This window comes from Solea senegalensis, unplaced genomic scaffold (genome assembly GCF_019176455.1).
Source record: "Solea senegalensis isolate Sse05_10M unplaced genomic scaffold, IFAPA_SoseM_1 scf7180000014317, whole genome shotgun sequence".
NCBI classification, from domain to species: Eukaryota; Metazoa; Chordata; class Actinopteri; order Pleuronectiformes; family Soleidae; genus Solea; species Solea senegalensis.
In genome coordinates, this window is record NW_025321019.1 from 40,764 (window position 1) to 67,024 (window position 26,261).

Consider the following 26,261-nt stretch of genomic DNA (forward strand, 5'->3'; position numbering starts at 1 on the left):
TTTGTTTGTAAGGACATGAAGAATGTGACAGCCTACTGTATTTGTATTGTACGTCAGTCTGCTGTACATCGGCCTATATCATCTGAACTGACCTGGTTTAAGTAGAGCTTAGTTTTTAATCATGGATTGCTGCAGGTCTTTGTCTGCATTTCATGTGTGTGGTGGAACGGCGTTGATGCTCACAAGGCATTTCTGTAGGTGAAAGTCAATCTGCAGGGTCGTCTTTCTTTTTCCACGTGTAGATAACAGATCAACTGAAAGAGTTTGTTCCTGCAGCTAAATCGTATGGTTTTTAGATCATTCAGAGCAGGGTCATTTAATCTCAGTCTTTATTTATTTATTTATTTATTATTATTTGTATTTAATTTTTTTTTACAAAATATAGGGCAGTGTTTCTTATTTTAAATCTGATCCCTCGAAACAGCTTTAATAATACCTTCCTGTAAATAGTTCCACAAAAGTGATTTTCTTCCCTATTTTAAAAGTTTAAAGGCTTTAAAGGTGTCCTGTGAAATCTCCTCTGCAAAGTTATTTTTACAAACCAGGTGCCACATTTGTTGGGCGCACAGAAAAATCAGTTTTTTGAACATTTCACACAAACAGCTGCAGTCTATTGATCATTTAGACAATTGTCAATAAATATATTTTAAAGAAGATTTTCTTCTTTTTACAACCCTACCTTTACTACTTATAAGTCTTCTTAATTACCGACTTTGTATTTTCAGCTCAAACTACAAAGAAATAGTGAAAATTGTATTTATTATGTCACCCAACATGTATGGCCATGTTTGCTTGAAATGTATAATCAAAAATAGGGCCGCAACTAACATTGTTTTCATAATCAATTTATCCAGTTTTATGGAGCTAAGAAACCAGAAAATAATTACATTTCAGATGCTTAAAAACGAGACAGCTTGTTTTGATTATTAAAAAAACATTATCAAAATAGTTGACGATTCATTTTGTAATTAATTTATCATTGCAGACCTAATCAGAACACTTTTAATAGCACTTCTGCTAGTTCAGGTCTCCTGTGTGGTCTTTATTAAGTCCTTTTGTTCAGTAATTGGCAGAAAAAGCAAAGACTATTCCCTTTTATTGTCTGTCATCCCAGATTTACTCTGAATCCACTTGGATTGCAGCCTCTGCAGTTGAGCGCTGAGTCTTTATTCTCATTGTCTTAGCACTACAGCGTTGTCCAAGGTGTATAGAGCGGCCTTTCACAGCATCTGACCCCCCCCTGTTTAATATCAGTCATTTCTCCTACTTTAAATCCTGGATTGTTTGAAGGCTGAAGCAGATTTAAATCTCCTTACCAAGAGAAGCAATCATTACAAAGTGAGTCATGGGATCAGTGGACACAAGCATTTGTCCCCATGGCTGTTAATGTGTGCAGACATACAGTAGGACAACATGAAGGATTATTGTCTTTCGCAGATACTACTCAAATAGTTTAAATTTGTCGGAGTTTTAGGTCTAAAAGTGTCCACAAAGGGTTGAAATCATTATCTATGTTTATGTGACAGAAGCTTCTTAATGTTCAGTTTTGAGCCGACTGGCGGTGTTTAAAAATAAAGCGCCACAGATTTACCTTCTTGGCACCAATCGGAGTCTGCACCAAGTTCGTGACTAGTTTGTCAACATATAAGAGAATTTAGCTGTTAAAGGGGCAACAAGGCAACTTTTGTGTCCTTGTGGTTTCAGTTTCTGTGAATGTCATAAAGGCACAATTGTAGCAAGACACCTGCAAGGACACGGATACGTTGGCCGATGTCGTGTTGTATCATATTAAACCGTCCTTTGTGCAGATATCACGTGAACACTATTCTCTGTTGTATTTGGATACGGAATAAGGCTGACTGTGTTACTTTGTTATTGTGAAGAGAAAAACTTGAGAAAAACACTGATTGTGTTGCTTCTTTCTATTAAAGTCACATTGAAAGTGTTATGTTGCAATCAGGATTTTATGGTGAGGAAAAGAAAAACAGTTTTCATTCTGTTATGGGGATTGGACATATATAAGATGTCTCTGTTGGGTCAAACTGGACAGCAAAATGAGTTATTGTAGGTCCACAGTTGTTTAGTAGTAGTGTATGTCAGGGAATCAAGAAAAAGTCAATACAGTGTTTTTAAAAGGCATCATTTAATTTTTATGGGCGCCACTGTTGCATCAAGCCACGGACTACAGATGAAAAATGGCCTCATGGCAAATTCTGGCACATTTACAGAAATAACACAACATTAATGAATAAATAACCTTCACTAAACCCTATGCCAAAACCATGTCACGCATTGAGAGTAAGTGTATAAAAATGTGTGCCTGTGCCTCTTTGACCTGATGACCTGCTCATCTTCAAATCACCAGAGGGCTGGCACGAGTTACTGTATCCTGCTCTCGGGACAGTGTGTTGGCACATACACACACACAGTGTGAGTGCATCTCCCTCTGCTGCCTGTGTTTGCCTGACCTATGCATGAACGTGCAGGTTCTCCCCGTGTCTCGATGTGGGACAGCCGATGTGCTGATGTGTTCATTGAGCGTGAGGGGACACAGTTAGCGCCGAGGCACAGCGCACTGCAACCCGCCAAACGCTGTGCACCGTTACAAATCATCCGGTCTCTGCATGCATTCGCTGTCCAGCAACTCCGAGCTCATGATCTTCATTCACTTGGGTGTGGTGGACAAGCTTCCTCTGTCTCCACAGATGAGACACCTCTTGGGAAGGGTAAGCTTGTCTCGTCGTTTAACTTCAGCTGGAAATTCACCGTGCTGACAACACACTTATCGGCTGTGGCTTTTACACTGGAGACTTTATTCCTCCGTTAGAGGACTTTTATCCTCATTTGTGCGATATGTGCACGCTGTCGGTGCTATGCTCAGGTCGGGTACACGTGCTAAGTGGGATGCCCTTTGGTGGAGTAAGGGGAAAAAAGAGGCTGAACTCTTGAGTTGCTCAGAGAGGGAGCAGAAAGCAGAGCAGCTGGGGCTTCTGTGTCTCTGTCTTCATCTATTTTCTTTACTCTCTCTTTCTTTTTCTTCACTCTCCCTGCTGCTCCCTCGCTCGTTGTCTGTAATTAGAGATGGTCCCGGGGCTCGAGTGGCCTGCCATGTGTTGTAGCTAGGTAACCTCACTCTGGCTGCCTGCCCTGGAGGATTTCATTAGATGTGAATCACAGTCACATCAGCTGCAGTGTGCACTCTCCGGTCTTACTATTATGCATCGGATGCAGAACAATTACGCTTTAGATTTAATCTTTATTTTTTTTCTCTCCTTCTTTACACTTATCTGTTACTCTACAAACCTTTTTTTTTTTTTTCCTCCACTCAACAGAATAAGCCGCCTTCTGGAATGCACTGTTTGTCCTACAGCGAGTCCTAAACCGTTTGACATACTGTGTTTTCTTGCTGAGAGCCCGATCAATATCAGTCCACTCTTATATTAGTCCATTTAGGGAGAACCCTACAGTCAGCAGATTGTAAGCTACAGCGTGGTTAAGCATGAGGACAGGAAACTGAGGGGGGAAGCAGGTACGTTAGCTATGGGTAAAAAGGGGAAAACCTAAATATTACTATAAAAAACTGCTATTTTCCAGAAATATTTGCTACTAGTTGTATTGCACTTGAAATGAGCATGTATGAGGCATATATATTTACCTTTGGAAAATCGTTTCAAATAGTTATATTAGTGCAAGCTGTGAACTACAAGGACATCAAGCATTGAATACTGGCTCATCTGAATACAATGTGCAGTATTTGCTAAATAGAACAGGAGGTATAAAGGTTCCCGCAGAGAAACTAAGAGATTTATCTACCGGCACTCAAAGTAATCCTGCAGAGTTTCATTTGTGTAATAGCATTCCTGGCACAACACTAAACCCCCTTTGGAGGAGCCCTTCTGACCGATCGTCAGTGATCTAATTGTGTTGTATATTAGCCCATGAGTGATCTTCTCAAGTCCATTAAACTTCTGTAACATCGTCTCTGTGAGTCTCAACATCATCTGTGTGAGTTTGTGACCCGTTAAAAACAAATCCCTGTCGATGTTGGTGAGACACGTCAGGTCAGACTCAATCAGTTGTCATTAGTATCCGTCACTGGTTTATTCCCTGCATCACCGTTATGATGTTGTATTGATGTAATGCAGATTAATTCATTATCCCGAGTGAGCACTGTATCACTGGAAAGTGTGTTTCGTTATGGGCTGTCTTAATGTGAGTGGCAGCCGCTGTGGAGTCAAACTAGCACAACACTGTCAGACATTCGTGTCCACTCCTGATTTGGAGTTAGAACCTGGTGGTTTGAGAGACTTTTCTGAATATATACAGTCAGCTGCTCACTGAAAGTCAATCTCTGTTTGCCACAGGTATCAGAGTTTTACTGCTGCCTGAGAGCAGAATTGGCATCGGTCACAGAATTGCGTCACGCCATACTCTATTTTAAAGATCAACATTAAACTCTTATTTGTGGGAAAACCACCAGTGCATTGAAAATTGAAGAATTCTTCATCACCACAAATACGTTAAACTACAACTCCAGCGTTTACCCTGCATTCATACAGCAGTGGTGCGTCACCTCTGCTAGATTATTGAGCGGTGTGCTGCAAACATTTCACACAAACATTAATATCAATGTGCCACTAATGATTAATTATCACCAATAACTTTTCACTTGTGATAGCTAAACGCTGCAAATGACGACGCATGATCCAAAATGAATGATCTACGACGATTATTAGATCATTTCATTTAAAAGTATTTTGACTGGAATGAAATATGGGCTGCACTGTAGTGGCGTCCTCATGCAGCGCTGCTGCTGATTGCATTTGAATTGTATTCCATGTAATCACAATACTGGTTTATGGTCTTTTAAAATCCCTCTGTAACTATACAGTCAAGACAAGACTGAATAAAAACAAGTCTGACAAATGTGGTCTGACAATAGCACCCATACACTGGATAATTTGGCTTAATTTTTATATAGTGTGCAATGTAAAAATTGTATAGTGCCCTCTACTGGAGGACATGATAAGCTACTCCAAAAGATCTGTTGTGCTTATTGATGTACCAATGATGAACTTTTTGACTTATGGTCAAATTCACTTTTAATTCAGGATTTAAAGGTTAAGGATAAGGAGAAATACCGACCCTTCATTTTAATATTAAAACATTTCTTAAGAATTGCTTCTTGTCTCCACACTATACAAAGGGACTCCAAATATCACTGTAATTAGAGGAACCACTTGTAGCATTGTCAGGTTTTTTTCCCCTTTGAAAGACAGTGGGATGTTGTATTGATTTGCCCTCATACGTCCGCCTGTGTCAGTCTTTGTGTGTCGGTGTGAACGGCTGCTGTGCATCGAGACATTGATTCGACAGATCCCATTCAGAGCGCTCATTCAGGCAGAGCTGATAATCGGTGTTGGCACTGAAGGGAACTATTATATCATCATTGTAGTAATTACACAAAAATATAGCTGATACATTGGGTTAGAGCTTTTATGTGCTTTTTGCGATTTAATAATCTGCTTTTGCACACATTAAAGTCATAAACTTTACCGTGGGAGGCCGCTGTGTAAAAATCCTGGCAGACTGGGAATTTTGACCCATTATGTTAATGAAATGGCAACGTAAACTCATATTTCTTTGACTAAGTGTTCCCTGATCATTAGCGCAATCCTTTTTATTCACTTACGTTGACAATAATGATATAGGCATCATGGTAATTCATTTTCAGGGTGAATTCAGCAACTCCAGATCACACTTTCTGATCAGCTGTCATCACGCCGAGCATGCTGAGATGTTTGCCTCCTGGGCTGAACTTAATTAGAGTCTGTTTTTCATCTTCATTTGCCTTGACCTCATGTTTCGCCCACAGGGTCTGGGTTGAACCACAGACTGAGACATTTTACAGTTGAAAAGCAAACACACTTGTTCCAGTTCCTTGAGTCCGATTGTATTGAAACTGAATGGCTCTGGTGTTTTGTGACCAGTGCTGAGATAAAAGAAGACATTGACTCACTGAAAGTGGAGAGTTGATATCTGCCTGTTTTCTGTGTGTGTATGTGTGTGTGTGTGTGTGTGTGTGTGTGTGTTGTTTTCCCCCAGTAACTTAACTGCATTCCTCTGTTGTTGCTCCCATTTTATTACAGGAAAATACATTTCAACAAGTTATGGTTTTATTTCTTGAAACTCATGATTCAACTGGGGCAGCTTCCAAAATCGTGTTGTTGACTCATGTTTCGCAGCCTGAACAGAATATTCATCACCGCAGCCTACACAAGCTCTGACGTAACGGCAGCGTGATCACAGAGCACACATCACAGCCCCTGATAACAGATCATAAAGACACGCATGTACTCTGAGTTTCTTTGAAGTCAGTGCGCTTTTAACAGTAACTACCAGCAGAAGCGCGGCAGAAAACGGTCACTCTTGTTACTTCTAACCAACTTTTTCATAACTTAGATCCAGGTTTGCAGTGAGTTAAATACAAGCACGTTTATATGCCATGAAATGACCAAGCGGAAAGTTTCAATGGCTTTTGTCCTGGCTCTGATGAAAGCAAATATGGCATTGCGCTGATGCAGTGAAGATAATTACTTCCTGACTTTTTCAGTCTTGGCAACATGTGTTGAGACTATACAGTGAGTTTAAGGCAAAGTAGAACACATGTAAACTCCTGAGATCACACACTCGCACACAGACATAAAAAGCTTCTGCAGCTGCTTTTGGTGCTTTCTGGAATTTTCAGGCCAGCCCTGCTGGCCAGAGATCTTACTTCCTAACTGGATATGTGTGTGTGTGTGTGTGTGTGTGTGTGTATGTGTGTGTGGGAGGGGAGAGGGGAGAGGGGCAGGGGGCTTGTTTTTGGGGCTGGAGGACGGTTTGAGCGCTATGAAGGAGTGTTCTCCCAGCGTGGGAAAGACACTGGTCTTTTCTCTGCCTCTCAGGGACTAAAGTAGGCCAAAGACAAAGTGAGAGGAGCTAACTTCTCTCCTGCAGCTGTAACTTTCTCTGCGCCGGCAAAGCCGTCCCCTCCTGGGCCGGAACACGGGGATTTGTAGGAGTGAAGCACTCAAGCTGGCAGGAGTTCCTGTGCTGGGAGAGGAGATGGGCAGCAGCTGAGGAGACTTTCTCCCAGCCGGGGCTGAACAGCGGAGTCGGTAGGGCAGAAATGTATCACTCCGGCAGTGAGGAGTCAGATCTGGTGAGTTTGTATAAACATGCTCTCTGAAACCTAAACTAAACTATTTAACCTTCAACTTTTCTCAACCCAGTATCACAGTATTCATTCCTCACTTTTCTCCGCGTTATCCTCTGAACAAAGAGGAAGGACTCGGGCTGCAGGAGAATGGAGGTTATTAGTGCAGCATTTAAAGGGGCATAAACACACTGCTTCTATTTTCTCCCCTGTCACTTAAACGTAACGTTACGAAGTGAGTAAGTGTCTCACAGCACACATGGTAGCTCTCATTGTGTTGTCCTGTTTTGAGATGAAAAGCAGGGAATCTCAGGGAATGATCAACCACTGCATGACCAATGTAAGCTTGTATAGTAGGGCACGAAGACACTGGATAGCAAGCAGAGAGAGAGAGGGAAACCAAGCAGCCAGGATGAATTTGGTAGAAAGCACAAAACTTGGTTTAGCTGCAGATTAAAGAAAGGTAAAAGACCTTTAATTTCCCTCTTAGAGGATCCCTTTCGTTGTCCAAGTTTTGATTTCTTGTTGTTTAACTTTCACCCAGCACTCTAGTTCTTTGTAGTTACTATTTAAAATATACCTACTCTGATTGTGTGAATGGTCTGGTTGTGAAAAACTTTCCCAGTTAATCAGTAGTCATCATTAGCCACCACAGCCTCGTGTTAGTGACTTATCAGCCTCTTGTGTCCACAGACACACGGACTCAGAACAACAACAGTAAACAACATTTAAATGTGATGAGTGATGGTTTTATAAAATACCAAATACACACTGCATATGTAAATTTCAGAAAATATGTATGAAGTGATGCACAAGACAACAAGCGTGCGAGTGCAGTACCCGCACACATTGTCCTGCGTTTCTTATCCAAACAAGCCAAAGCGGCACTACACACACTGGTGCCCTTAGCAAGTTTGAAGCCTGTCAAGCAACTCATTGGACATGTATGTGAGGAACAGACAGATAAACAGAATATCTGTTGGTGCTGCGTTCTCTGTGTGCGCGCGCATGCACACTTTTCACTCATTTCTGCCAATATCTCTTGCAGTTATGCAATGAACAAACAGACAGACTTAACATTTCTCGATAGATTTTTTGTTTGATGTAACGGTGCAGCTCTTAAATTCAAAAATGTAATATTAACCTCTGTGTAAACGTCATACAACTTCAGGATAATACAGAATATACTGTGTATGACGTGATGCTGTCAAAATGATATGCAACTTCAATTCCATTTACCACATTTAACGCTGGAGTTTTTGTAACTGCCTTCTGCTTGTGTGTAAACTGCCCGTCTAATAGCTCCTCACTTAGTCTATAGCTGGTTGCTCTTCATTTAGGTCTCGGAAAAGCAATTACTCGCTGACTCAGAGAAGCACTTGTTTGATTATGTCGGGATTCTGTCCATGAGTTGTTGTTGTTCAAAGTGTTCATGTGACCGACAACTGCTCAACACTTCATCCACTTTGCTCGGACTCGGCTGGGCTCGTCAAGCCACACTTGCTGTATCTTTTTGGTGTGTGTGTGTGTGTGTGTGTGTGTTTAAGTGAAGTGTCACTGGGAGCTGGGAACAGTTAACACCACTGCTTATAAACCAGAGCAGTATAGACACATAGCTGAGTGACAAGTACTAAGTTTAACACAAAAGCAAACATTTTAACATTGTACTCTCAGACTACACTATGCACTATGTGTGCCGTTTGAACTAAAGTAGTGCCTTTGTCATCTGTAAAAGAACTTTGTCTGCGTTTTTCATATGTGACGCTTCCTCATTTATAGATGCCACTAACTGACGTTGACCTGAACCAAACAGGCTTTCTGTGTTTGTAAGAAAGACCCAAGAAACACTTGGGTATCAGTGCCAAATTCAAGGTACTGGTACAGATTTAAATGTGAACGATACAGAATCCTAGACCCTAATGCAGTTAATGTCAGCTGTGCTGACTTGGTGTTTTCCTCTCATACTGTTGTTACCGAGGAGTCATTGCTCGCTTTCCTTGATTACAGACGTGCAGTGTAAAATAACCAGCACTGCACATAAGTCTACTGCCTGGAATGTTGTCAAGTGTCATCATATCAATATCTCACCCCAACATTGAATGACACGTAGCCCTAACAGGGACTAAAAAGGGGGCTAGGAATCAAGCATATTTTATTTAATGGCTTATGAACAGGTAATTCAATCGAACTTTACAGTATATACCGAAGTGAATGAAACAAGATAAAGTTAAGATTAGATCTACCTACGTCTGTTTAACAAGTAGTACAGTAAATCCGTTTAACTCGGCCAATAAATGTCAGAGGGCCTTTAAAGAACAATCCAGCAAAAACTAGTGGCCTGCTTTAATCCAAGGCTGGTGGTGGTAAAAAAATTTTTAGAGATGCTCTTTGTAAGCTGAGCCCTGTTAAAACTGTAAAAACAGGGCTTTGTTTTTAATCCTGAAAAGATAAGAATCTTCTCATATTATTTCATGATAATAGATGTGGCGAATTGACTTAAAAAAAAGGTGGAATACACTTGAATGTAAATTGACCTTTAACTTGTTTTTGATTTATTTGGAATATATTTAAAAATAATTGAACATATTTAGAGAGAAATATGTGTATTTTTTATTTATTTTCTATCACTGAGACCTGGGAAACCCCCCGTGCCTCTTTGGCAACGGTGTCCTTTTTTTATTATAAATCACAGAACTTTGCTGGAAATGGGTCCAAAGCACATAATATATCAATGTATGAAATAAAATAAATGAGGCTGAAATCATTTTACCGAGGCGCAGTCCCATTTGCAGGGTGGTATGTTTTGCTCCACTGACGATGGTTAACATCTCGTTCTGCTCTTGTAGCCTGTTCTCATCAATCATCCACAACCCCCCTCATGCACCAGGAAACTGCCAGGATATTGATGACGCAAACACAAAATATCAGCGCAGAGCAGCCAGGGGCCTTTCCGACTGTGTACCGTTGATCGCCCCGTCACCCTATTACAGCGCTGTGTTTCCACAGAGGGAGCTGTGAGGGAAGAAGCGGCGAGATAAACTAGATCTCACTGAGAAGGGGATTCACTGTTAACAAGAGCGGTGCCCCCTCCAGGGACTGCTGCTGCTGCTGCAGGTAATAAATCGTGAAAGGGAAGGATTAGAGCTTTATTTTTGCTTTGTTCGTCTCACCGTAAGGTTTCAGGGATTTTATCATCTTTATATGAGCTGTAGCAGCGTACAGTACTGTACATGTTTCATGTCGAGTTGCAGCTTCAGTGGCATTTCAGTCGCAGGACTGAGCACCAGGAACTAGGCTCTTGCGCGTGTTTCCTCTGCATGAAAGGATATGAAATGCTGGGTAGTTTTTAGCCCCCAAAACATAAAGTTAGGAACATTCGTTTTGGACCTGATCAAACCTTGTAGTGCTTCACATGTGCTTTGCTTCTGTCGATCAATTTCCACAACAGCTCGTAAAATCTCCTCACGTTTGACCAGTTCAGGTGTCTTCACTTCGCTCTGTTACTAGAGCTTGTCTTAAAGCATCACAACCTCCGTCTCCGTCATGTTTTCTGCAGCTGTTGTTTTGTTTTGGGCTTCCTGCGTTTCCTGTTTCGTGACCACGACTGTGGCAGCCTGACATGCCATTTGTCCCGACATAATTGAACCAAACAGTTTTGACACTTAATAACAGCTTCGAAACTTAGCTCGGCTATTAGCTGAGTGTGTGCAATCAAGTGTCCATGGCAACCGTTGTCTCTTTTGACCCAAACGAGCCACCAATTGGACTGGAACTTGTTGTGCTACAGGGATCACGTGCAGTCGGCACGTTCAGGTCCAGGAGTACACCTCGTATATTACACTATAATATACCCTAGTGGTCAGCTGTGCACACGTAACTGACTCAAAACAAACTACGCATCACTGTCGTAATGAAATAAGCAACCGTTTCATTTCTCTAAAGTATCATTCATGTATGTAGCACTTATGTAGCCACTGTGTATTTGTCTTAATGCACCAGCACATGGAATCATGGGTAAACACTGTTTTCATAGACCACAGTGTCACCTTGACGTCCGTGCGGCCAGTCCGTCTTTGCCACGTCGGAGGGATTATTACTCCGCCCCCTTTTTTTCCCTTTTTTTTTAATCTCTTCCTTCAGTTCTGTCGCACACTGGTTTTTTCTTTCACAGACGTCTGAAAATCAGTTTCTTTCACACTTTCCTGCTCACTTGGTTTTCACTTCCAATGTTGTGTTTTAAATATTAGCGTCCATCGCTTACAGCAGCCACACACACACACACACACACATCTGTCGCTGTCGGCTGTCATGTCCGCTCACGGTGTCTCTGTTTGATGAAGGAGATGTTGTTTGTGGACTGATGATTTAATTGACTCTGTGTTGCACCGGGTAAAGTGGCAGTGATGGACAGATGGCTGGGAAAAGAGGCTTCAGTCCAAGCCAACAGTGAATCATGCCAAGCTTGGAACTGCTAGCACACTCACTCAGCCCATTGTCAGGCCGCCGCAGTCAGCGACAGTTTATCAGCCAGAACTGAACATGAGCTGGCACGAGCTGCGATCTTCTTTCGTCAGTTGTGATGCAGAATGATTATCCTGCGAACACCATATGAGTTAAGGTCTTGTTTTGTTTAGTCTGATTTTTAGATGGTCGTCATTGTGACTTCAGTTCAGGTTGATCAAAGCTGATCGGCTCGCTGTACTACTACAATTCTGTTTTAAACAAATGGGATTTTTCTCTTGATTTTGGTTGTTTTTGCGGTTCATAAGTGTGTCGCAAAACGTGCTTACTTTTGGACTGAATTCATTGTTTTCATTACAAAACAATTCTTCTTCTTCTTTGGCTTCTCTCTTTAGGGGTCACCACAGTGGGTCATGTGTCTCCATCTTGTCCCCACCCTATCCTCTTTTTTTAAATTATTATCATTCAATGTAAAGTCAAGTCATGAAAGCCTGGAAGATTAGCATTTTGTATACTCTTAGGACAAAAAGCTAATTGGACATTCAAAATACACATTGAAAAATTTAAATGATGAAAAAAAACTGATTTCGCTTTTTGGTTATTCTCAGTTTTAATTTCTGGATTACATTAGATTAAGCTCTTTCAGGTTGTGGGTCTCACTCACTGTTTTCAGTAGCGTAAACACAACATGTCCCCTTACCTTTACTATAAAGGGAAATGACTCCTCTGAAATGTTACCAGTGGAGCAAATGATAATTTTCATAGCATTGCTATCTAAATCTAAACCTTCTATCCACCAGTGTAAAATACACCACAGTGCATTTAGTTGTAGGTTTCTCCTGTTGTATTATCTTTTTCTATTCATCTTCTTCATGGAGAGTCAGTAAAAATATCTCTGATGCTCGTCATTAAATCAATAGGATTTTACTTCTTAGCAGTGTTATTACTTAATACAAGTCGCCAAACTCTAACTCTGAGTCTAGAAAAGGCATAAAATCATCCTCCCTCTTCATACAGACCATAATACAAAGCCACTGGGCAAAATCTCTTGAGAAATGTGACAAGAAAGAGCCGGAGTAAGAGGTCACGATTCGACAAGAAGCCAGGGAACCAGGTGAAAAGAAGTGTGAATGTGAGGAAAGGAAGTGAGAGAACATTTAAAGGTCGTATGAGAATTAGGGACACGAGTGCTAGGTTGAAGTGCGGTTTGTGTTCAGTGAAAAAGAAAGTGGACGATAGTCTCCTCTATTATAACTATATACTCTGGAGCTCACATACACAACCTTTCTTTTCTGCATGACTACATATCTCCATTTTTATGGAGAGGACATATATAGAAAAAGTCCCCTAGTGGCCTAAAATGAAAAAGGGAAGCTTTCAGATCATGAAGCGATTCCCTGGTGTCACTGTTTCATTCCCTGTAAGTGCATTTGTCACAAGCGGCAGCGGCGGCTGACTCACAGCCTCCCGTTTCACTCTGGTAATGGCCACAATGACTTGTAATGCTTTAACGTAATGATTGCCTCGCCACCGCTACATGTAGAGGTCATTGGTCATCTTTCAGCAACAGCCTTTGTCTAAGTGAATCATTAAGACCAGTATAGAGACCACAGGACCATTGACCTTTCTCATCCTCCTGTCCATCGCTTCCTTTGACCGATGCCTGAAGATCTCAACCTCTCACGCATTTCTATTTTGTCCAATCTACCGTTCCAGGTTGCCAGTGACAACCTGCAGGCCAGTTTCCCAAGGAAGTAGAAATGATATTGGTCAATTTAGATCCAATAGAACGTGAAGTAATGAGCTGTGTAAGTGTTTTCAATGAATTACTTTAATTACTGTAATTCATATTAAACAATTATTTATGTTAAGCAATTCTGTGAATCAGTTGTTTTTATAAACCTGTTATATTTTATCAGATGGAAGAAAAACAAGAATATCGGCCCAAAAAAAATATTCAGCTGCAGTGAACTATGTGAAGACACACATTTCACATCATATACATTGTGTTTTTCATGTGTCATTGTTGTCATTTGTCAGCCTTCTGTTGAATTCAACCATGAGAGTCCAGTCTTTCCAGAAAGCTGCCACACTGAAGTATTTGTTTTCTGTTGTTACTTAAATATCGTTAGAAAGCTCACATTAGAAGGAGACTTGTAATAAAGAAGCATAGCCGGATTCGATCCGTGCTTTTGTGGACGTTAAATTTAAACTTGTACTTAGCCCCGACAGATATTGTATCGATGTCAATAGAGTATCATACTGCAGTCGGACTGTTATTATAAGAGGTGCGTGTGTGGGTGACATAGTGCTGTCAGTAGAAGTGTGGCAGCGGGTCTAGAGGTCGATTGTGTCGGGCACCTGAAGGCTCGTCCTGTCGCTGTGAGTCTTTGTCAATGTTGCCTTTACAGCTCCATCCTCTCCAGGCTCCGCAGATCTGTGTCCAGAACATCTGTGTCTAACTCTGGACGCTCTGGAGGCTGAAGTGTCAAACCAGCATATTGGACCATATGTGACCCTTACATTATATCCCCAAGTAAGAGGCAACATGTGTTATTTGGCATAGTTTTTCTTATCTAAATTCTGTTGTAGTTGAAGGGACTACAGAGTTTTGATGTTACAATCAATGAACATCTCTTTGTGATCATCTTTGTTCCCAACATCTACCTCAGTTTGGTGTAATTGGTGTTAATGAGCTAAAATGACATTTTCTGCGCCTTTCATGTAAGCTGTGTCGTTTTAAGTGCACACTTCCAAAGACCCCAAGTGGAAGGAGGCGTGTCATTGATTGGTCATGATAAGCTCCACTGATTAGCATGTCTTCCTTTAATCTACAGTTAGTGCTCCCCTGAGGGTGACCGCTAGTCATAAACCAGCGAGCCCATTTCAATCACTGGTCCCATGGGCTGACCTCTGACTCCTCTGACCTCACTCAACCTCACGATGGGTCACACAGAGGAACATGTTGCGTCAGCGGTGCAAAAAAAAGAAAGAAGGGGAAATTATCTTCTTCATTGGGAAGAAGATAATTCTTTTTCCAAACAGAGTCAGAATAATAACAACAGATCAGTGTAAATTGTGTACTATAGCTTTAAGGACTTTTTACCTTGTGACACCTGGTTGTATCAAGGTGATTATAGTATGTTTTTATTGAAAAGAAGAAATGAAAAGTAGTCACAGGTGATTTCAGTTGATTTCTAAGATGAGTGTGAGAAACAACACGAGCAGATGGGTTGACTGTGAGTGGTAACTGAGGAGAAAAATAAGAGGAGTGACAGAGGAGGAGGAGGAAGAGAAGGAGGGGTGGGTAGCGACAGAGACACAGAGGCAGAATCACTGAAGTAGCTCGGGGTAGCTGAGATGCTGAGATGTGCAGAACAAACACTGACAAGCTGAGACACGGAGAGTGAGAAGGAGGGAGCTTGCAGCACCTGAGACACAGCAACAGCAGCAGCAGCAGCAACAACAGCAGCAGCAGCTTAATTAGCATCAGGAGGAGAATCGGTCACAGGCAGTCACGCCAGAAACCATGTAGATAAACTGCTGTCACTGATTGTCGAGCTGCACGAGGAGGCTACAGCAGAGGAGGAGACCGTGGCTGCAGCCAGAGCTTGAAATGAGGGGATTGAGAAGCATCACTGCCACCTGACTGATACTGGGAGTCAGACTGAGCACCTGCAGCGTCAGACTGAGCTCTCCGGTTATCAAGGAGACTGGGGCAGAGAGACGGAGGAGAGAGCTGCTGTGATTATGCGCGGGGCAGAGAGCTCCTGTGGATTCCCTGTCTTTGGCAACGGCAGCAGCAGGAGCAGGAGCAGGAGCTGTGGCTGTGAAGACGGCAGCAGAGCTAGCTGGAGCTGCAGCAAAACAAGCAGCCCTGACTCCAAAGCATTTTACTTTTCCACAAATGAGTGTAGCGTTCACAGCCAAGTTATAACAGGAACCAGCAGTCGATGTAGCCACCGTGTTGAGCGTACCTGTAGCCACAGCAGTGACGGTGCCTGCAGCGCTGGTGCAAAGGTGCCCACAGCAGTGCAGTTAAGTGTAGTTGTAGCAGTAGTAGGGGGGGCAGTGGCTCAGGACACTGAATGACCAGCGTGGCTGATGAAGGCCACCTGGATCCGCTTGCTGAAACGATCCAAAGGAGGTCGTGTCAAGAGCTCCGATGCCTGTGTAAGCAAATTTTCGTTGTGTTTACATCGTGAAAGTTGGTGTTTTTGTGTGCATGCACTTGTGTTTCATGCATCCAGCCTGTGCGTCCGCCACGTGGATACATCGATTCATAGTGTCACGGCCAGTGTAGCACGGCTGTGTGTTTCCTGGTGATGATGAGAATCTGGATGTTGTTATCGGTTATGGCTGTCAGATTCTGGGCAGAGATCCACATCGCCTCCCCTGACCCACTGGGACGGTGTTCTTGATCTCGCATCATTATAAACTGTGACCTGATGGAATCATGTATGTTCACCAGGTGAAGCTCATTTTGTGCAGTAAAAAGCCAAGTTTAGGACATTTATATCCTCGTGTGGAAAGGCTACAGATTGAGCATGAGACACAACGCTGTTTTGAAGACACTTGGAGACCAATTTTCCCCCGGGATTAATAAAGTATTCTCATTCTGATTCAGATTCTGATTGAAAAGCAGCAGCCCATCGATAATTAATCACCCTGCTCTCAATTACTTATTAGTATCAGACACAAAGCAGGGAGGATGAGAGACAAAGAGGCTTAGAACAAGGAGCAGGGTTCTAATGTCTGACGGACGGACAGCGTAAATGTGAATGACTTTGTATTATATATAATAATAACACTTGTTCCAGCTAATGTAAGTGGGGAGGAGAGGCATGATCCTCCTTTGTATTTATGCCATGGCTGGGTAATTCTAATCAGCCACAGAATGAAGGAGGCTATTTTTAACTCAGACAACTCAGGAGTGCGTTGGCGCAGTGGGATGAATGGAGGAGCTTGTGTGGGTGGTGTAGTAGTCTGCAGGTAAGGACAAGGATAACAACACTACCTTCACTCGGCTAAACAGCCCCATTTTTACTATGAGATCCATGTCGATAATTAAACGACACTGAAATACGTAGGTGTTTCATGTATTGCTGCATATACAGTAGTTATTTGATAAAAATGTCAAACAATTAAAGTCAGATTTTCGAGAGAACGAAACCAGTTAATGGACAGAAGACAGCAAACAATTAATATTTCACACATTTGTTGTATCTCAGTGTGTTTGCACAATGCATAAACATAATATCGACATACAGTGTATTGAACTGTGTCAAGTAGCTACAGCTTGCTGTATGTTTAGTAAAATTAGAGCAGAAATGACATAAAGTTACGTAAACATGTCATCTCAAAGAGGATTTGTGAAGAACCACATAAGGTTTATGAGCTTGTGAGAACCAAAGCCACTGTGGCTAAATTCTAAATTTACCTCTAGGGTTGAATTTATTTATTTATTTTTTTCAGTCAACAGACACGCTATGATCTATATAGCAGGCATGACTCTTCTACTTCACCAATTATTTATGATGTGTTTTCATGTTCAAACAAAATATACGACGCGAGCGAGTATGTGTTGCACCAGTGCACCGCACTCAGGGGTGCATGCATGCATGCATGCGTGTGTGTGTGTGTGTGTGTGTGTGTTAAACGTGTGAGGCTGGTTGTATAGTACTGTATGCACCAATTTATTCAGACACAGCTGACATTGTATGACCTCATTTATGTTTTCTGGCTTTAAATACTGCCCGAGAAGTCATGTGTCCCACTTTCCATCTTGCTGGTTTACAACATCTGGGTGTTTGCACAGGGTGACGGGGCCGGTGTGTTAACCTGTGCTGTACATACATTCATTCATTAAAATGAGTTTAAAATGAAAATGACTAGTATCTGGGTGTAGCATTGTAAACGTGGTAGTTGATTAACCAGAACTACACTGTCCTGTACATATGAGATTGTTGAAGCAGTGTATAAATAGCTCAACTGTGCAAATATTGTGAGGAAAAAAAAGGATTGTGAGCGGAAGGTTAATAATAGATCTATGAGTAAATGTGTTGCAGCCACACATCACACAGAGACACAGCTCAGATCTGGAGGTCTTTTACGTTTCTCTTAAATGTTTGTCACAGATCATACCGTCATGTGAGCAACTGAGAGACAGAGCTAAGTATAGAAAAGGAGCTGCTGCTGCTGCTGCTGATTCTATGATTGTGTCCGTCAGTGTGTTTTCACAGAAAACAAGGAAAGTGACCATTATTTCCAGATACTTGTTACAACGAGGTGATTGATGGCAGAATTAAATGCCTGGTTGTTTTATTGAGCACGTCCTTCGTGCTCGTTATTTCCTGTGATTAAATGACATTCCTTTTGATGGTGAGAGCGAATGCTTCAGTCTGTGTGGGTGTGCTTACGAATTTTTATATTGCATGACCTCCAATGTTGAATATTTCTTTCAAGAGTGAGAGCATTAAAAAACAGAATGGGTTGCCTCCAGTGCCCTCAAGATACCGTGAAGCTGATACTGGCTTCTTCTTTTTTTTTAGCTGATGGCACCCATAAGAAGCTCAAGTTTTGGTGTATATGTTTTTGTGTTTGTGTTTTGTTGCTGAAGATTTGCCGTTTGTGTGTCCACAGGGTTCGGCCGACTCCTATACCAGCCGTCCATCAGACTCCGATGTGTCCTTGGAGGAGGATAAGGAGGCAGTGCGCAGAGAAGCAGAGCGTCAGGCTCAGGCACAGCTGGACAAAGCCAAGGTCAGTCTTCTACTACATCAACACTGTCCAGTTCGCGTCCTTCCTGGGGTTTGTCAGGTGGTCAGACCCTGACGAGAAAGAAACGCTTGTTTCTAAACTTTGATTTCTAAGGATAGTCTTGATGGAACATGAAGACTAATGTAATGTATGGTTGCTGCTGGTTTAAAGATGAACATAAGTCTGCACTGCATACAGCGGAATACTACATGGTTTGTATTTTGAAATCTTCCACTGATTTTGAACTAGTGATAAACAGCCGGGGGGGGGGGGCAATAATGAGACAAGAAGCATGGCAATCTACTCGGAAAATGAACAGGAAGATGACAACATCTCAAAACATCGTTGTAAATATTTATTCATTCTCTGCCTCTTATCCCTTGACGGTCATGGAGGAGCTTTAAGGAAATCCCTGCAGAAAATGGGTGAGAGGACAGGTCACCCGTCTATCACAGAGACATTATTCAACCATGAACTCCAGGTGCTATCCTGAGAATTGGGTGTGGACATTCTCTGGAGTTTGCAGTTGATATATGACAGACTTAGAGGGACATTTACTGGGTTAGACAACAGCAGGAGGAGGGGCCATGTGAGGGGGCAGCACCTGGATTGAGCATGCAGGAAGCAGGACACCTGCTTTGTTTTGGCATGAGCTCGCTTGAACATTAACAGAAGAAACTGGAGACTCTCCAGAACGACTTTGGTGGACATTTGCAACCGTTCACAAATATAGCCCCCACTGTGCAATCAGTGCATGACTGAAAGCAACTTTGATTTGCAGGCCCCTCACTCATAGATTTAAAACGATTAATTAGATGTGTACTAAACCTGTTGGAGGATAAGTGGACAGTGCTGCAGGACAAGGTGACTGTAATGGAAACAGGATATCGGAGATGATTTCAGCTGGTTCCTCAGATGAAGAAAACACTGTTGGGGGCCTGTGTGATGTGAGAGGTTGGGGGGCCTGGGAGGGATCAGTGTCTCTGTTTATCAGAGCCAAGCCTCGGCTGCTCTGCTCCGCTCAGGGCCACAATTAGCCGTATATAAACAAACACACACACGGCAGAGCAGGCAGAGAGGAAGTGCAATCAGGCCTTGCTTTCACCGAATCAGTCAAATCACTGGCAGTGTTAAGATTTCTGCCTTTGATCTGTGAAATAATTCCGCTATCTTCCATGCACATTGTGTGTTTTTGTTCCACTTTTGTCTTTTCTACTTTTGCATAAAAATTCAAGCACGTGTCCAGAAAGACCTCATTTAATTGGGTGTGTTACCGTTCACGGCGAGTTTGCTCGTTAGCTGGAATCGCAGAGCTCGTGGCCGTCCATCCGCTCTCGCAGACATTTCCCTGCTGCACCGCGTCTCAGCGTCGCCGTTAGCTGGCAAAGACACATCATTCCTGCAGATCTACGTTGTTGTTTTCCAGAGTCACCCTCTCTGGTGTGCTAATTAAAAAGATAAGTTGGCTTTATAGATAACCTAGCATAGATAACCCCTGCTGGCATTTTACGTGACAGATGACGAGTAAAAAATAGCCTCTCAGTGTTCTGGCCACCAGAAACAGAACAGGCTGGGGTCAAAGGAAGTGCACACTCTCTCTCTGCCTGTGAGCCTTTATGGACAGTAATTCACAACAACCTCCCCTGCACACCACTGATATTTAAAAGTGGTAAAGTTGATGCTTGTAACGTGAAGTTTGTTTGCACATATACATACATTCAGAATCACTGGCTGCCTCTACCTGACCTATGATATGAATTCTTAAATCACTTGTTTAATGTCTTCTGTTGCTCTGGAAATAGAGGTTGTGAAAACACACAACGATGTCATTGTGGATTATCTCAACTTTATTTAAGATACATTGATTTTTTTTTTTTTTTACCCATCATTAAACATGTAGGGATTTGAAATTTGACTCTTAGAAGGTCCCCAGATTCATGGAAAATGCTAAGTGCCTCTATGAGAACAATTAGAGTTATGTGCTGCAAATAATCGACTTATATTCACCAGCTATTTTCATGTTTTCTGGTTTCTATTTTCCTGATGCACTGCATGATGTCGTCATTGTGTAGTTGGCAAAACACTGGTATTTGTCACCATTTTCTGAGACTTTACAGAACAAGCAACTAATTATTTTAATGAATTATTCTGATGAAAACTAGTAATTTGTGGGTTCTCTTTAGGCTGAACAATGAATCATTTGTGTGCAAATCTTGTTTTTCATATCTTTAATAATGTGATATGAACAAAATGATGTATTCCATGTCTTATCCTTGCATCTTGTTTGTAAATCTAAAACACAGTAAATATTGAGCTGAAGCTCGACTTAAAGCTGTATCACCAATCAAAAGGTAATGTATGTCAGAAAAATCACACTTAGAGATTTTAAACCAAATTATTCAGCCCTCACCTTCTAAAAAGATTAAGGAGTAAAAACTAATTATGCTTTTTGAATTTTAACAGTAAGCAAAAATCATGCAGGTGAAAATAACAGGTGATCCCAGATTTCACTCGTGTCAGCCAACAATCTCCCTAGCAACAGCAGACACAATACACAATGTATGATAGAAAGGAAACATCAACACACTCCTGCTATAAACAAAAACAATAGCTGGTGGCTGCAGTGGCTTAGTCATAGACATTTACAGCCTTCATTTTTCATGACATCGCCAAGGAGGTTAGGTTTTTGGCCACACTTGTCTGTTTGTTCGTTTGTTTGTTTGTGAGCACCATAACTGCATAACTCAAAAAGTAAAGGACAGATTGTGATTCAATTTTCGAGGGATGTGGATTACGTCATGGCCCAAGGAGGAAAAGATTAGATGTTGGTTGTGACCTGGACATGGATTCGTCTTTGGGATTTATTAAAATGGGAGTGTTATTAACACTGTTGGGGACTGATTTACACTCTCTGAGTGCTTTCTCTAGTTACTGACTGTGCATGACTACAACTTACCAAATCAACCATGGATAATTACAGAAATATCTCCCCACACTAAATTGATTAAGGTTAACATTCCTCTCTTAGCCTGTAATAATACATTTTCTGGGTTCTCGGGAAAGCCTGAGGCCGGAGCACAGACTGGAAGAAAATGTATTTCAAATCGATCCACAACATTCAAGGTGAAACAACATGGGCACCTTGATTTATAGTGTGACGTCTCGTGTGTGCCGCTAATGGAGAGACTGTGGCGTGTTCTCCGCAGCAAATGAGCAACAGCAAGGGCAGGTTTTCACTCAGTCATTGCAAGTACAAAGCAGACTCTGAGGTATTATTTAATGAAATATGCATGGTGTGATGTGACATTGTGGTGAGCGCTGTGTGGCGTTAATTGGCTGTGGTCCACACGGCTGTCTCCCAGGATTTCCAGTCACGGAAAGGCCTTCTCTCTCGCTACTCGTCTTTGTTTTACGCTCTTATCTTATCTTATCCTCACATATTTCTTCTCCTTTCACCCGCCTGTCCTCCTTCCTCGCATCCATCGCCTTCCCTTTCTTTTCTCCTGCTCTTCATATGCTTCCTGGTCCCTAACCCGCCACACCATCTGTCTCCCTCACTCAGTGCTGTCAATACGGCATCCATAATGAAGGCCTGTGTTACATAAGGAGCGGCAGAGCTGTATGGGACGGAGATGTAAAGATACCGTAAAGCGCAAAGGTGCCATTATGCACACATCCTTCACTCACCTGTGATGCGTGTTTGCACGATCGCCTGTAGAAAATCATTAAGCTTCATTTTCACAGAGGACAGTGATGGATTCAGGAGAGCAGAGCAGCTGTGAGGGAGGAAAGAGACAGAGAGAGCGCACACACACACACACACACACACACACATAGATACATGCACTAATGGACCCCATACCTTGACACAGCCATGTGACTCTGTGCATGCAAACGCCAAGGACACTCTGTCCTCCACTGGTCCCAGCTCAGCACGTACAGGACCGGATGAGCACCTCTGTGTCTCGCACGCACACAAACACAGTTGTCACGTAATGGAGTGTCTACATTGCCGTCCACATGGGACGCTAATGTATTTGTTCCATAATCCCTCATCGTAGTCACTTCACACCTGCTGTGTTTCAATGAGGCATCTGTGGACAGTGAAAGCCATGATAAATGAAAAACCTCATTGTCACCGGCCGTGATCTTCACTGAGCTTTGCGGTCTGCTTCAAGGATCTCAACTGGCTTCAGATCCTAACAAATCCAATCAATCCTACTTCCCCGCACAGCTCTTGAACACTGACGGTGAATGGAATAGTGCTTGAAAAATATTCAGCTCTCTATTTAAGGCTGCATAAAATGACTTTCTGCTCAGGCGTGGGGCAGTGAACGCAACACTCTCCTCTTTTTACACTACATTTTCCTCTGCTTCTAAAGCCAGTGGCGTTACATGTTCCAGCTGTGAAGGAAAAGGTGCAGCAGGTCACTGAAGCGCACTGTGCTGTGGCTCACAGGAGAGAAAATAAACCAAAAACAATGACAAACAGGCTTTAAGGATCCATAGAGCAAGGGGACAAAAAGCAAAGTTGGATGATAATGCTTTGTCGGTTCATCATTGTCAAAGAAAAACTGCTTGTATCTGCTTTAAAGCTGCCATAATCAAGCGGCACCCGACTATGAGGTTCCACTGGAGCTATGTCACGGCTGCGATTGGACAACTCCTTTTCAGCAGTAGGAGGCAGCTGTTTTTGGCAGAAACCCACTGTACAGCATCTGCTGAGCAGCCAACAGTAGACGAATCAAGCAAAGAGAGTTAACGATCAAAGGTCGAGATAAAAAAAAAAGAAGTTTAAATGGATGTTCAAAACAACTTTTCCCTCATAAATAATAATAATCGTAATAATAAAAAAAATACAGCCCGAGCTGAACCGAAACCGCACAAGATAATTTAACGTGTTGCAGCTTTTTTTATCTTTAACGTTGGGAAAAATCAGACCGCAGGACGGCTCTGATGAAAGCAGCTACGACGTGACCGATTTTAATCTACTCTGAAAGCATTTTTCAGAATTTGTACGAGGTCCAACAGAGTAGCAGCATCAAAGTGCTGATCTGGTGGCTTTGGTTTGGCTTCCAGCTGAATATTACTCAGCCACCCTTTCTCCTCTCTTTCATCTGCAGGTAAATATTTAGTGTGAGAGTGTGCGCGGGGAGATTACTCTAAGACACATTTGCTTTGGCTTTCAGCTGACTTCTGTCATGCCTGTCAAACGCTGGGCCGGGACCAAGGTGCCATCACAGCCAGCGTGGTTCCGTGATTATGTCCAAAAGCACTTAACATATTTACCCTTAAGGGGTGTGTCTTAAGCGCTGCATGTGTTTGTGGCCTAGTCGATTACCGGGAGCTGATATTAGACATTTTTGCCAATTATCGGTATAGTTTCATTTTAACCATCACTGATATTAGTAAGTAATTACAGTGTGCCACTGTGGCTCCACTGCCGTCTCGTCCTCTGGGCCGCTGACAACAACAACAACATGGAGTCTCTTCCTGCTTATTGGAATCTATTAGTAAACGTCCATATAAATGACAAGAGGCTGTACCGTTAGATCTTGCCCTCAGGTCTGCTGGAGGACAGTTTACGCATCAGTTTGTATCGTAAACATTTTGAATTTGCATTGTAAATTAGAGCTGGAACAATGAATCGATTACTAAATGAATCGACAACTATTTTGATAATCGATTCATCGGTGCGAAGGTTTTTTCATGATTAAAACAACATTTCTGATTGTTTAAGCTTCTTAAATGTGACTATTTTCTTAATTTCTTTGCTCTGGATAACAAAGAAATCATCATTTCCAGGTTTGACGACAACATTTTTTAAGGTTTTCTGATATTTTGTGGACCGAGCGATTCATCGATTCATCGAGAAAATAAACGACAGATTAATCGATGATGAAAATAATCGTTAGTTGCAGCTCTCTCTGTTATCGGCCTCATTAACTCGTCACTTTTATTTTTTGCAGAAATGTAATGCGTCACTGTGGGCAGGGGAGATTTTTTGCTCTTACTCCGTGTAGATGTTTTGGTGAACTGTTTGTGTTGCGTGGTAACTGTGTGCATTTTCTCACTGGTCCGTTTGACTCACAGAGGAAGGTCATCAGATAGGAAGGACGGTATTGATTCTACCGTTGTAAGGATCGTGAAATTGATTTATGCACAATTTACGCAAGTGCTCTTCGTCATAAGCTAATACAAGACTTGAAGTACTGATTTTTACTGTCGGTGTCAAGGGGGCGGCTGCGACACGCGCTGTAGCGTGTAGCGTCGTTCTGAGTTTTTAAATGTCATTATTTTAGCCTGTAGCAGACAGACGGCGCAGCAGCCACATCATTCATGGAGAAATGGATAAACCGAGTCTGGATGAGTCAGAGTCGGCTTCTGTTTTTAACGCTGGTTATTTTTATACATCTCTCTCTCTCAAAAACAAAAGTCACGGCTCACCTAGAGCAGGCTGATATGGCTGAAAATAACTATCACGATAAATGTTGGATAATAAAAGACAGTTCCCTCCGTAAAAGTTCAAGAAACCTGTGATTTTAAAGAGATAAAACGTCAAATTACGATTCCTCTGACATTTATTGTGACTGTGATTTGCTTGGCGATATAATTAATTAGTCAAGCTTCAGTGTAATATATACTGTGTTGTAAATTTAGTACAAGATGGCGCATTGCCCACGTCATAATAAAATGAACTACTATTTTATACTGCTCTAATATAAAGATAAGACATGTAAGATGGTAAATGTTTCCTGTGTGTATAATTCGGGGTGAAGTGGCTCAGTGGTTAAGACCCTACCTTGTGTACCAAAGACATCATGGTCGCAAGTTCGATTCCACCCCTGGCTAATTGTACTTGATTCCATTGTAAGTCGCTTTGGATAAAAGCGTCTGCTAAATGACATGTAATGTAATGTAATGTAATGTAATTTTTCATTATTTCAATTGGAATAGAACGCAGAACCATCCAAAATGGAAAATGATTAAATTCTTATTTGTTTCAAAAGTGATGAATTGTTCCGCCCTATTTTGCACAATCCAACATTTTCCGTTGTTTGTCCTGGCAGACCAAACCAGTTGCATTTGCTGTCCGCACAAATGTCAGCTACAGCCCGAATCACGATGACGACGTCCCCGTGCCGGGCATGGCCATCTCCTTTGACGCTAAAGACTTCCTCCATGTCAAAGAGGTGAGCGGCTCCCGTCCTTGGCCAGGACAAATAAGGACGACGAAGAGAGGGTGACTTACACTGTAACCAACCGTCTTTAATTATTCTGTGTAGAAATTTAACAACGACTGGTGGATAGGACGTCTGGTGAAGGAAGGCTGTGAAATCGGTTTCATCCCCAGTCCAGTGAAGCTTGAAAACACTCGTATCCTCCAGGAGCAGAGAGCCAAACAGGGCAAGTTCCACTCCAGGTAAAAAAAAAAAAGCCCCATCTCCACCAAAATCCTGTGGTATCATTAAAAAACATGTTTTTTGAATACATATTTTTTAAATTTAAGTGATTAGTAATCTCTCTCATTCTTGTAGATTGGGAGCAAACTCATCCTCTAGTTTAGGTGAAGTGGTTACTAACTCACGGAAATCTACCCCTCCTTCGTCTGGTGAGTAGCCCTTAATGGGTGAATTTCAAAACTCTAGCTCCATAGATAATAAATGCCTTCATGAATAGATTAAATACAAGTTGAAGGTGACATTGAAGGCACTTTTGTTGTAATTACCTCAAACGATTTACACGTTTTATTGTTCGTGACTGTACTTGTTGTTTAATGTTTAATTTGTGCTCCCTGTGTAGCAGCTATGATTGTGTTAACCTGAGATGTATCCGTTACCTG

At 42.0% G+C, this 26,261-nt stretch overlaps 1 protein-coding gene across 6 annotated transcripts in view; it reads left to right on the forward strand.

The window, feature by feature from the left end:
- The window catches only part of cacnb2a (calcium channel, voltage-dependent, beta 2a), a 59,966-nt gene that overhangs the window by 19,495 nt on the left and 14,210 nt on the right, over positions 1-26,261 (forward strand). For 4 of the 6 annotated variants that reach the window (XM_044016277.1, XM_044016279.1, XM_044016280.1 and 1 more), the window contains 4 exons: positions 18,302-18,421; positions 25,489-25,611; positions 25,705-25,841; positions 25,957-26,030. In XM_044016277.1, the coding sequence (XP_043872212.1) occupies positions 18,302-18,421; positions 25,489-25,611; positions 25,705-25,841; positions 25,957-26,030 (454 nt within the window). Of the gene's footprint in view, positions 1-6,859; positions 7,205-14,232; positions 15,833-18,301; positions 18,422-25,488; positions 25,612-25,704; positions 25,842-25,956; positions 26,031-26,261 lie in introns of those variants that run through there. The other 2 variants (XM_044016281.1, XM_044016278.1) reach the window with 2 other exon arrangements.